The sequence below is a fragment of the Anas acuta genome, chromosome 1 (assembly GCF_963932015.1).
Source record: "Anas acuta chromosome 1, bAnaAcu1.1, whole genome shotgun sequence".
NCBI lineage: Eukaryota > Metazoa > Chordata > Aves > Anseriformes > Anatidae > Anas > Anas acuta.
In genome coordinates, this window is record NC_088979.1 from 95768251 (window position 1) to 95781435 (window position 13185).

The 13185-nt window shown below is 43.7% G+C and overlaps 1 protein-coding gene across 12 annotated transcripts in view; it reads left to right on the forward strand.

Annotated features, from left to right (window-relative positions):
* Positions 1–3104: 3104 nt before the first annotated feature.
* SYNJ1 (synaptojanin 1) overlaps positions 3105–13185 on the forward strand; it is a 63213-nt gene continuing 53132 nt past the window's right edge. For 9 of the 12 annotated variants that reach the window (XM_068689176.1, XM_068689227.1, XM_068689218.1 and 6 more), the window contains exons 1-2: positions 3105–3261; positions 4008–4245. In XM_068689176.1, coding sequence (XP_068545277.1) covers positions 4122–4245 — 124 coding nt within the window. In that variant the 5' untranslated portion in view covers positions 3105–3261; positions 4008–4121. Of the gene's footprint in view, positions 3262–3430; positions 3753–4007; positions 4246–13185 lie in introns of those variants that run through there. The other 3 variants (XM_068689185.1, XM_068689198.1, XM_068689188.1) reach the window with 3 other exon arrangements.

Genomic DNA, 13185 nt, shown 5'->3' on the forward strand with positions numbered 1-13185 from the left:
AAAACGTAGAGGGACATCAAGGAGGCCAGAAGGGAGCTATCACACGGGGAAGGGGAAGCAAGGTCTAGGGAAGAAGCCATCCCCTTTCAACACAGCTTTATGTGCTTCTTTGGAGTGGAAACACCCGTGGTACAGCACCAGCAACAAGTGCTGGGCAGCAACATCTGCTCTGGCCGTTCCACTGTGATGTCACCGTGGTGACTGCGGGTGTCACGGTGATGTTCAAGCATCTCCCACCAGAACGCCCAGACAGACCAGCTGGGTCTCACTTGCTGACTGGCAGGACGAAGACTGAGCTGGCCACTGAAATGGCTTCAGGCGGAAGTTTCAGTGAAGATGAGACAAAAGAAATTAAAAGGGAGCCGCTTCCAGCAGAAACTTCACCCGTTGCTGCTCCAGACAAGCCGGTTGAATCCTCAGAGTCCCCTTCTGCTGAGCCTCCGGGACAGGATGGAGGAGCAGCTTCTGATGGTGCTGCAGCATCAATAGAGGGAGGAAAGGATTGCCCAGCTTCCACTGATAACCATGAGAGCAGACGCGGTAGTTCTTCTGAGGAGCGTGCTGTCAAAACCAATGTCTTCTCCTTCCTCAGTTTCCCAACGAAACTGTGGTACCTAGTTGAAGGCGACGAGTTTAAGAGCATTTGCTGGGCTCGCTGTGAAAGCTGTATTGTGATCGATGAGGAAATGTTTAAAGTAGAAGTGCTGGGGAGGACCGGGCCGCAGAAAATTTTTGAGGCTGACAGTGTGAAGAGTTTCATTCGTGAACTTAACCTGTACGGATTCACCAAAATGAAATGGACCTTCCCAAGATCTGCCTCGCTTCCCAAATTCATGGCAGAAGATGCATTTTCTGCTCATAGGAAGGTACATCACTTGCTCCACACATGAACCAACACTCACGATATTCTAGTGGGAGATAGGGGGGGTTAAATAAAGTAGGCCTTGGCAATAGAGGAGGTGAGGACGACAGTAAATGTTCTAAACTTAATGTCTTTCTCAGGCTGGTGTCGAGGTATTTGTCAGGTGGCATTGATGAGTGGTAGAAATGTGGATACACTATATTTGGGTTATACTCAATGAGTTTAAATTAATGGAATGGAAATATAAATAAATTGGGCTATGAGGAGTCTACTCAGTTTAATATAGTTGCAAGATCTCTTGCTGTGCAATATATGAATTCTTGTTTCAACTGTAGGATGCACATTAGCAGGGTAGTCTTACCTTTACCTCTATGTTAATGCTACGCAGAAGCATCTGTCGAGTCGTGGTACCTGGGTTTCTCAATCAACGATTTTTTATTATTTTTGGGAAATGGTAGCAACTAACTCTCCTCCTTTGCCTTTTTTTAGTTACTCCTCTACCACAACCCCAACTTCAAGAGGTATTCTCCCCACCTGCTCATCAACTGCAATCGCCGTGCCGCCCTGAAGAGGAAAGCCACGGCTGCCCCTGCAACACAGGCGGATCTGGATGCAAAGTGCCCCAGCAGCAGCAGCTCAGGCATCCAGCGTGGGCGGGGAGCAGATGCTGGGCAGGAGAAGGACGGGATGGAAAAAGCTGCAGAAGAAGACACGCAGACAGCAGCCCCCCCAGGGTCCCCTCTCCCAAAGCGCCAGGCAAAAGCCCCCCCCCAGGCTAGCGGTGCCCATCCAGCCTCATGCACGGATGCTCCCTCCCTGCCAGGCCCCGCTGCAGAGGCAGCAGGCAGGGACAATCAACAGCCTCCGGCCTCCCCCCAGCTGCCAGCACGCAGCAGCCAGAGCCCACCTGCCTCTCCTACTCCCACACGGTACCACTTTCTGCCTCTCATGGGACCCGCCTTGCCACCTATGCACCCAAACGCGGCAGCTGCGCGCTTTCCCGGGGCTGCCAGACCTCCCTTGCGTCCACTTGCAAGTCCTGGGCTGGCAGCAGCCTCTGCCACGGCCATGCCAAATCCACCCGACTGGCAGCCCTCAGCACCCCCACACTGCCCAACTTGCACCTGCGGCTCAGACAGGACAGCTGCAGGCGATGGGCCGGCACCCTAGCGCAGGACCCACTAGGGAGAGCAGGGAGAGCGGCACCCACTTCCAGGTTCAGAGTTGTTCAGAGTTGTTCACAGTTCATAGGCTGATTGTTCTGAAAATAGTTGTTTGCATAATAAACCTTTTACAGTTCTCCTGTGTCCATTTATTATTATCATATACATTTTTATGGTGTAACCTCAGATTGAGTTTGCTTTTCTTTCCTCAGAAGGAAAGAAATTTTGCCCCCACGTTTTGTCCTTCGTCTTTGCAGCCCTCCTTTGGACACTCTCTGATAGTTTTATGTACACTGTGGTGCCCCAACCTGCACACAGAGCTGGAGGTGAGGCCACACCAGCACAGAGCAGCACAGTCCCTTCCCTTGCCCGATGCACCCCCGGGTAGGGGTGGCCCTCCTGGCTGCCAGGGCTCACTGCTGACTCATGCTCCAGTTGCCATCGACCAGAGAGCCCCTGATTTGTCAGGATCTCTCTGCAAGGACTCTGCCCTCGAGGGAGTCAACAGCTCCTCCCAATTTAGTGTCATCTGCAGGCTTACTCAGTGCACCTTCAAGGTGACCTGTGCACATCCAGGTCGTTTATGAAAACACTGAAGAGAACCGGCCATAAAACAAGAGCCCTGGGGAACCTCGCTCGTGGCTGGCCACCAGCCTGAACCCCATTTAATGTAACACTTTGAGCTCAGACAGCCTGCCAAGCACTCATCCGCTGTGTTAGGTATTTATCTAGCTGCAGGCTGGACATTTTGTCCAGGAGGATACTGCGAGGAGCAGTACTGAGGTACTGAGTGTGAGGAGTACACGTAGTAAAGCTTTGCTGAAACCCAGAGAGATCACATCTACTCGCTTCCCTCGGCCAGCGCGATGGGTGACCTTGTTGTGAAAGGAAATTAAGCCGGGCAGACAGGACTCTCTCTCGGTGTTATCTGCAGCCCGCCATGGAGCAGCAGCGCCGCTCCTCCTCCGCTCAGCAGCCCGCGTGGAAATTTCCACGGAGGCGCCTGGGGCTCTGCGGATACAACTTTGGCGACCCGGGAGGAGTGGGCAGCCTCGCTTTTTACACACACACTGACACACTCACACGGACACACTCACACACGCCGGTTTCCGGCAGCGGGCGGTGCAGTGCGGAAGGGACGGCGGGGCCGTGGCGGAAGGGAGGTCCCGGCGGCTGCCGGGGAGCCTGAGCCCAGCCGGGAAGGGCGGCCGGAGGGGGCCGGAGGCGGCGGGGCCGGTGAGGGGGAAGCCGGTGGCGGTGGCGGCTCGGGGCCGGGCGGGTCAGGGGGTAGGGGGGGGGTGGGGGGTCTGCTGAGGGCGGCGGGCGGCACAAGATGGAGGCGCCGTGGGCGCCGCGGGTGCGGGGGGTCTCCCCGCGCTGCTTTCCGCGTTGCTCTGAGGGAGGAGCTCGCCCCTGTGGTTTTGTGGGGATGGGGCTGCGAGGTTTTAGTTGCCGGCTGCTGCAGGAGAGGGTTTCAGTGCAGACAAAACCTTGCTTTGGTCTGTAAAAACAGCCCTCTCACCCAGCAGGTTAACGCTTTCCTGTGGCACGTTAAAGCCTCTTAACGCTTCTGCCGTTTAAAACGTCCTTGTTATCCTTCTGTGTAACATCAAAATGGCTAAAATACAGCCATAAACTGAAGCCGGCCCAGGCTTCTCGTCCTCTGCGTTTGGCATTAGTTTCTGATTAAGGCAGCTGCCGCTCTAACGTGTTCGTGCTGGCTAAAGGTGAGCCTTATTTTCAGTTTCCCTAAGGAGAAATCTCATTTATTTAAGTGCTGCGAAACAAATTCTGGTTGTCATGGTCTTGAATAAAGCCTTTGTGCTGCCCTTGGTAATTACATTTTTGAAGCATCCGCATATTATCCTTAAATAGTCCCTATATTTGTTTTGAAACACAAGATAAAATAAGTCTCATGACACAGAAGGAGTGAGCATGTCTTTTTTTTCTCTCTCTCCCCCCTCCTTTTGTTAAACCTGTAGAAGCCTTAGGAAAGCATGGAAGTCAGACCCGCTTTGCAGAAGGTATCTGGAAGCACAAGAAGCTCTCACTAACATCATCTTGTGTTGGACAGGACCGCCACCGATCAAGGCAAGATGGCTTTCAGTAAAGGATATCGTGTCTATCACAAGCTGGATCCCCTTCCATTCAGCGTGATAGTGGAAGCCAGGAACAGAGAAGAATGCCTCATGTTTGAATCTGGAGCTGTGGCTGTCCTCTGTAAGTCGATATGTTTTGATAACTACCATGTAAAAAGTTGGCTGACGTGACGTTGTGTAAGCTCTTTGCTTTTATTTGTGAAATATAGAGAAGAAACAGTTACTCTGTTTTTATTTGCTGATGGAGGATCTTCTGATTTAGGTGAAAAGTGCTTCATATCTTTAACTGCTGGGAGGGAATTTTACACATTTTAAAAGGTTTCATTGTGAATATGCACTCTCACGTATTCTAAATTTTCTTCTAATAACATTCAACAACATCTGCTTATCTTTGGTTCTGAGCTGTCTTCTGCTTTTGAATACGTGATGACTCATTAGGAAGCTAAATCTATATGTCATATTTTGTAATAAAAAGTTCTATATTTTTAAGTGATATATCATCTTAATTTGTTTGTCTCAGTTTGTGTCATGACTTTTTGATGGCTTTTTGATTTTTAGCTTTATTTTGTCCTTGTATTTTTAATCTATCTCCATACTGTGTGTGTGTTAGTTCATCTTGTAATAAAATAAGTAAGTATTTGGAGCAAGGTGTCTTGCAAAGTCATTTTTACATATTTTCAGTGATATATACAATGCTTCTATTAAATTATTTTTGTTTAAAAGTCCTAGTTGAGCAAGGACACTAAAACGAGAAGTGCAGGAAAGATCCTTGAAGTCTACAGATATGGCTTAAAAATGTAGTTCAGTTTGTATTCTTCAGCACGTAAACCTGAGCACCTGGTTGCAGAGGGTTTCTAGGCTTGTTTTAGATCTTTACAGAAAGCTTGCATACTGTGGATGTACTTCTTTTGAATCAATAAGTTTTTGATGAGTTAATCCTGGTGCCTGCTTATGGTTTTGTAGCCTAGCTATTCTGAGCAGCTGCTCAGAAAATGGGAGCCTTGATTCATTGCCTGCAGCATGAGAGGGCTCAAGGAGCGGTGCTGCTCAGGAGGGTGCTCTGGCTCCGAGAGGACAGAGTGGGCTGAGAGGGGCACGTTCCCTACTGCAGCAAGACTCAAGGCTAGAAGTGAGAGCCCCAAAAATGAGTGGGGTTTGAGATGTGTTTCCTTTCTTCATTTTGTGCAGTTGGTTCTCCTATAACTGGGTGTGCTCCTTGTCTGTGGCATTGTCTCTCTGTGAGGCACCTGACTGTCCCTGTGTCCTGTTAGGTGCTTAGAAGTTGGGCCATAGTCATCTCTGCTGAACATTCATGAGCAAGTGCTCTCAGGCACATGTCTTCATCAGCATCTTAGTTACTGTGCGATTTGAACAAGCTGCCATTAACTGTTAGAGCCCTAGCAATGGGACGTGCTGGGGTGGTTGACATTACAGCTGAAATGAACTTGTGTGATTATCCACGTGAGAAACAGTACGTGCTTTTCTCCCATCTTTTGAGAACTGTTTTTATCTGATGCGGTTCCTTCTTAGTTCTGAAGTTGGCTTTGTCAGCAGTGTTTGAATGGCATTGTGCAGATTGGGTTGGAAATAAGTGTCCGAACAGGTTTAGAGAAGTCAGTAAAACAAGGGCAAAATGTTTTTGAAGATCTGTGGAAAACATTTATTTTAGCACATGTTTAGTAATTACTGCGCATGTTTAAGCTACCTAAGGAGGAATGTCTTCAAAATTTATTCATGAAAGCCAAGCTCAAAAAATACAAAGTTAATAATTTCTTGTGCAGTGATACGGTGCAGGTATGATAAGTAGACTTCCCTCTCTAAAATTTCAAAATCTAAATCCCTACTGAAGTTCCTGCCCCCTCCTGTGCCTTGCATTGTTACCGGATGGAGAAATTAAAACCCAAAGGAATTTCAAAAGCCTCTCTCCTCTTGGTTTCTGGTCTGTCCTTGGTATTTTGATTGGTAGGTTGCAACATGGTAAATATTCATGCCTAGCTATAAGTAGTTGCTCTGAATACTGTTTTCAGTAACCTTAGCTTGGAAACTGCTTACTCTTTCTATCTGGTAAATGGGCTTATTTTTCAATACTGTGGTAGTTTTAGTTCCTTTTTTTTTTTTTTTCAAACTTAAACTCTTTAGTGAATAATGATTTTTTTAATGGTTGAAAGGTCATGATTGTATGCTAGATAGCAGAAAGGAGCTAGAGTTCCCTTCTTCAGATTTTTTTTTCCCTTTTATTTTTGCTTGCTGTTTGCTTATGGTACCTATTCTTTTTAGTGCATATTGAAAGGAGTACAGTTATTGGTGCTTGGTTGTGGTTTGTAAAGTGCTAGTCCATCGCTTTAGTCGTGCCACAGAATCTAGTCAGAAGAACCTAGTCTATAGCCCCACAAACTTCTGGGTGTTGGTACAAACATGGTGGTAGGGGGATGGTTGGCCAGATGATCTTCAAGGTCTTTTCCAACCTTAATGTTTCCAATGATTCTGTGAAACCTAAATGCAAAGCCAAAGTTAATGGAAGACTGGTCCTTTGGGAAGTTCCCCAAGATGTTTCTTGAATTCTGCATAAGTAGATGGAAAAATGGTCAGATCAGGTGTGTATAAATGCAGAGCAGCATCACTGCAAACTGTTAAAAACTTTCTGTTGGTGGGGGTAAGTTCTCAGGGTCTAAAAACTAACGAGACCAATCTTAAGCTGTTAGACATTTTTCCAAAGATTTTAATAAATATTAAAGATAAGTTGGCTTATGCCTGATCATAGTTGCTGTCTGCATGTAGAATATGTGACATAGGTACAACCTAGTGAAATACATCAGTAGTGGAGGTGAATCGTGTGGCTCGGCTCGGAGAGCCTTGGTGAACCACGTCTTGTTCAGTGTGCACGCACAGAGAGATCTGTGTTTGAACTGGACTGAGAGAAAGGAACAAAAGCTTCCTGATCCTTTAAATGTCATCTTAAAGGAAGTCCATCTGGCATTTTGCTGAGGGAAGGATAATGGTATTAACCTTCATCCTCTCTACATTCGGTGAAGCACTGCAAGATAATTCGGAGGGTTTCATTAGGCCCCTGTATGACATGCTGTACAATTCCTATGTTGTGTGTTTTTTGCAGTATTTGTGCTGAATGTGTTATTCAAGTCAGCAAAGTGGGATGGAAGAAAGAAGAGTGTGGAAAGGGCAGTTTGCAGAGGGTTATCGTTGCATAATCATTCAGTCTTAACGTGGAAGCAGTCCAAGCCATGCCTCTGCTGGAAGCGTTCTGTGCGCTGCTTGTGACACGGATTAGTTAGCGTTACTGTGACCAACACATCTGAGAAATGCTTCACTTGCCTTACATAAAAACATGAAATACTTCTTTTTTCAGCTCCTGTTTCCTAGTATTGGGTTAGCCCAGGGTGTTGAAGTCTGAAGGGATGCTGCCAACTTGCTTCTCAAGGCCTCGTGAGACATTTGGTTTTAAATGTCAGCAGCTTGACTGCTTCTTTGTTTAGAGTTTAGTTGGAGGATGTCACGGATCTTTTTTTATTATTATTATTTGACATATAAAACAGGCGGTATATTTATTCTCTGAAATAGGGGGCCTTTAATGAGATACCTTACCTTCAAAGATTTCATTGACCGAGCAGGAAGATGTTCTCTCTCCCTGTGCCTCTCTGGTGAGTCATAATGAAATGAGTGGGAAGCTGTTTTTACTCCTGTCGCCTGTGATGAGTAAAGGAGAATGTTCTGTCGTTTGGGAAAATACTGCGCCCCGGAGTGGAGACAGAGCTGGAGCTTCGTGCGCGTCCTTGGACTTCAGTCTTCTGCAAAGCTGACAAGAGAGCAGGTGTGAACAGGAAGAGGCACTGTGCCCACCCTGAGCTTTCTGTAGAGCTGGATAAATTAAAAGCTGTAATAACCTACGTGTGCAGCAGACATCCCGGTATTCACAGTCCTGTTTAGCAACGCCATCACTCATTCACGCTCCATTTCGAAGTAAATACATTCTTCTAAAAAGAAAATTCTGATGCTGCATCGCTGGGGCGGAGGAAATAACAGATACCCCATCTGCTCCTGCGGACAGATATAGCATATAATCATTTCGCAGGAGGCTTGGAGCTGATACGGTGCTTTAGCAAACTTAGACACCCAGAAAACAAGCATATGAGCACCACATATATGTATGTAATCTTGAAGGAGGGTAACATTCTGCATACTCAACCTGCTACTGTGATATTTTTCTCCTCTTTTATTTATTTCCCAAAATAATGTTTATTTTGAGTGGCATTTTGAGTGGACTCGCATCCCCTTAATTAGGGAAGGAGAATATTTCAAAAGAAATTTCTACATGCTGTTCTTCGTAATGCGATCCTACGAAATAAGCAAAATACAGATATTTCCCTGTTTTATATTTGTGCACACATAAATGTGTTTATGTGTATATATATAGTAATAATAAGACTTACAACTTTTCAAGCAGTAATTTATCCTCTGGAAGCAGTGTCTGTGCTACAAAAACAGGTTAAATACAGGCTGTGGTAGGAACAATTTTTGAATGCACTGTGATACAATATTGTGTTTGTCTGAAGCCAGCCCTTTATACCAATGTAAAGGGACTGGGATGGATAGAGCAAATAGCAAATTCACCCCACCGTGCTCACTACTATTTTGACTGTCATCTTTTGGGCTACACCTACCCGTTAAACAGTATCTCAAGACATTTTGGAAGCCTCAGGGAAGCACCAGCTACGGTGGATGCTGAGTGTAGCTGCGCTGGTGGAGGAGGTTGTCATCTGTCCTCCTGTCATCAGCTGCCATTTGCGGAATTCCTCCTGAATTTACTGTCCTTTCAAATCTGCTGGGAAGGTGCTCAGCTCATTGCTTTCCAGGCTTTTCCAACAAAATCACGTCATTTGACAAAGACAACGTGTGTTAGCCTAGCCCACTGTGATAAGTTCAAGCAGCCCTTACTGTAAAAATTTTCCTGGGAGATTTTTGGAGGCAGTAACCTTTGCCCGAGAGGACTATGACCTGTTTGAATGGCATAATGGAGCTATGAAAACTTGGTCCACAGCTCTGGAAATATTAGGAAGAAGGTTGCTTACAAGAGAGCCTGAAAGCTCTTTGCTTTTCAGGTAGGCTAGCTTTACAGCACTTGTGAAGGCCATTCTGTAGCTGTACCACAGCCCTGTGCATGATTTCAAGAAGGGATTTTACTGGGAACAAATAACTATCTGCCTGAATATTCCTTTCTCAGCTCAGGAGACTTTCACTTTTGTGTTAGCACAGGAGTGATAGTAAAAGGCTTGGCTTTTTCCCTACTAGGCATCCGTTGAATCATAGCTCTTGCTAATTAAATGTCTGTTAAGAAGGTTAGTTTGCATACTGGAATTACTCAGACATCATTTAGAAAAACTAATGAACATCTCTACATTTGAGATAATTTGGTAGCCTTTCTGTATGCTAGCATGTATTTAAATTGAAAATGTTGTGATTGTAAATTATATTACAAATTAATCTGCATAGAACTGACTTGTACAGGCAGAAAATTGGTACTCATAAATTCATGTGGTAAAATAACTTAATCAAATCAGTATTAGGGAAAAAAAGCTTTGTATATTATTAATAGTACAGATTTTTGTTTTCAGTGAAAAACTTGTGCTTGGGTCAGAAAGCAATGAAAAAAGTGCTTGTAGGCTGTTATATAGGGCAGCTTTAATTTATTTATTTATTTTTTTCCCCCCCCATCAGTATTGTTAGTTAAAAAGATAGGTTTTCTGAAGTAACCAATAGTATGTTTGCAGTGTTGAGAAAGATTTTTAAAGCAACCTTTTTCATTTCACCTGCTCATCTTTTACTTTGCTGTTTTGTTCCAAACAGCATTTAATTTGGTGTGTTGTACTTAAAATACATCTAGAAATGTCTTTTTTTTTTTTTCTTTCTTATTGCTGAGTAGAGGTGAATTGTTATTTGGTGGTTCCTCCCCTCAGTCTCAAGGTATCTGTAGATTACAGTAACATTTAAACATGTATTTGAGGTGAATAAATATACTTAATAACTTGAACTAGCCAATAAAATAGAAAAAACAACCATCCTACTAATTCCAAACAATAATTGCAGAAATTATGGCAGCTTTGCATATCAGCAGTCTTCCAGTTATCTTTGATACTTTGTTGACGTAAAAGAGACGCAAAACTTTAAAAAAAAAAGAAAAAAAAAAAAAAGGTTTCTTCAGTTGGTTTTCTTATAAATGAAAGTGATTACTCTGCTCTGACTTTAATGTCTTTAATGTCTCTCCTATGTGGTGATATTAAAGTGTTAGTTTTCATTTAAATACCGAACTCATAACTGTCCTAATTTAAGAAAAAGCTTCAAAACCCCAATCTTAAAAGCTCAACAAATTGTAAAACAAAACAAAAAAACTTTTCAGATTTTAAACATTTGGAAGTGGCAGTAGCATGATCTTTTCTCTCTTCAAACGTAGATGAGAGTAGCGTTTTCTCTGAAGGTGCTATACATAATTTTGGGATGTGTCCCATGTTCTATCTGGGAATTGCTCTCAGCTCATACTGAGCCATGATACCACCTGGTGAACACACCAAGAAGAGAACAACCGTAGAAAGCCAAAATGATAACTTTTAATGTGATTATAGCTTTATAATTCTTGTAGAAATTGTAACACTCATTTTTAGCTGGGAATTAAACAGATTAGGTTTTGAACCAAGCTGTTGTGAGACAGGATTTTTAATGGGGTTCCCTTTGTATAACAGTAAGAGGGCTGACATAATCCCTCTAAAATAATTTAATCAGTCACCTTTCTGAAGTGAGTCGGTGACTGATAAGGTGTGATATTACAGATACGCGCTTGTGATTTAACTTGGAACAAGTGATACATTACTATTTAAAAATACTATGGCCTATTAATTTTTAATCAACGTTGACTTAAAATTATTTTATTCTTTTTCTCTGGACACCGCAAACGAGGCTTGCTGGCTTTCAACCGGAATGCATTACAGCTTGACCTGAAAACCGCATTAAAAATGTGTTGGTGTTTATTTATTTATTTATTTATTTTTTCTCTGGGCTGCCAAATAGCAAATCGTTATCTTTGTTTTAGAAGTGAATCAACCTGAATCTTATTAATGTAATGGATTAAGTTGAAGGTGCTTTTAATTTCTGCCTACTGTCTGAGCTCACGCAAAGTAATGGAGGATTATGGCCTCGTAATATTTTCTGTCCATCTTTATACACAGACACGTGCATGCTTGCATTAAGTCTACTGTTTAGTGCCCCATACGTTGCAATTTAAATCTGTTAACTTTCATCCAAAACATTCTAGTTGCTAATTTCTGTCTTTAGAAGTTGTGTGTTTTAACTCTACTTCATAGCAAATGTTTAGCTTTTTTTTTCCAAATAGCCTCAGTTGTGTTTCCTTGCCTCCAATTATTTAAAAATAAATAAATAGAGAAGTCAAATTTTGAAAGAGAAGTAGGTCCATTAATTTGCAGGAGTTTATGCTTTTTTGAATGGATATTTATAGTAGCTGTGCTTTTTTTCAAGGTATAGAGCTTGTAAATCAAAAAGCCAAAGGGCTCTCCTGGCTGCAGGCCAGCCCACCATTCCATGAAGAGATGTTCACATTCGTTAAGAATGTTGCAGAGGAAATGAGGAAATGTTCTTGGAAATGCCCTCTCCTCCTGCCAGGATTACCTTAGCCTTGCTGTGGTTTAACTTCTAAGCTGCAGTTCACCCAGCTGGTAATTTCAGCTGTTCACGGAGGAAACCGAAAGTTGGCTTAGTGTGTACTGTATAAAGGTATTACAGAGATGAGGTGTTAGCCGTGTATTTTTGTATTTTCAGCTGCTTTTGCATACCCACCTTTTATCTGAAGATGTTGTGTGCATCCTGACTGACGTGAGAGGTGGCAGGTCTTGATGAAGCTTCCAGCTCTGGCGAGGAAGGATCAATTAAATACAGTAGATATGGGGAGAATCTGAATGGTCCCAGAGCACTTAGGTTGTTCCTTACCCTGTTGGTGTTGCTTGATATGAAAATCCACACATTTCTTTGGTATTATCAGAAATGGGAAGTGCCACATGCAGTGGCAGTCAATAATAATTCCTGTCTGGATCTGCCTGGCCCTGGGCCCACCAAGACAAGCTGGTGTCCCAGCCCAGCCTTGCCAAATCCCTGTCCCCATGGCCCTGGACGTCCCAGGGCTGTGTCTGACCATGGTTGCTCTCACCAGGCCTGGTCCTGACTCCTGGCCACAGCCTGACATCATGGCCTGTCCCACCAGCAGCTTCTGTGGTGGGGAAGTGATGCAGTGCTGTGGAGCTTACCCTGGACGAGTGTTAATTGTTCCCTTTTCTGCTGTCAGTACTTCTTGGGGCTGCCTTCTTTTTAGCTCAATTTCTTCAGGAAAGGAGACCTACTTAAAAACCGTTTGTTGGCTTGCTCTGTTGACTAGTATCAGTCATCCCCAAGTGGAAATTATTTCAGATTTCATGGGTGCTCAGACTGTGGGAGGGTTCACACTGTTATACATAGTGTATCTGCAAACCATGACATGAAACCTAGGTGCTTTTGTTTGGTGCTTAGGAGCTTGGTTGAAAGAGTAATTTACTGGCTATAGTAAGTTTTTCTATTTCTGTTTGGTTTTGCCATGTTTTTCTGCTTTATTAGTGGCCTTTTTTTTTTTTTTTTGTGAGATCTGAATTTGCAAAGCCCACATTACTTAATTCACTTCAGGCATTTATTTACTGAGGCTTAGGAAGGATAAAGACGTTGTGTGCAGTGGGAAAAGCAGAACAAATCCGCAGAAGACAGAAAGGCTGTTGTTCTAAGATGTCATTAAATGTTGCCAGGCACCCTCAAGAAAAACCCTGCAAAAAGCTCTTAGATGGAAACAAAACCTCATCTTTCATTAATAATTCGAAATGTTGAAGAACAACACGGCAATTTTCTGCTCACCAGAAGTTGAGTTTAGATGAGTCTATTAATATCATTAAATGTGTTTTGGAAAAATGGATTGGAAGAACCACACTTTGAAGTTTAGAAGGTGTTCTTTCCAGCCCGTTGG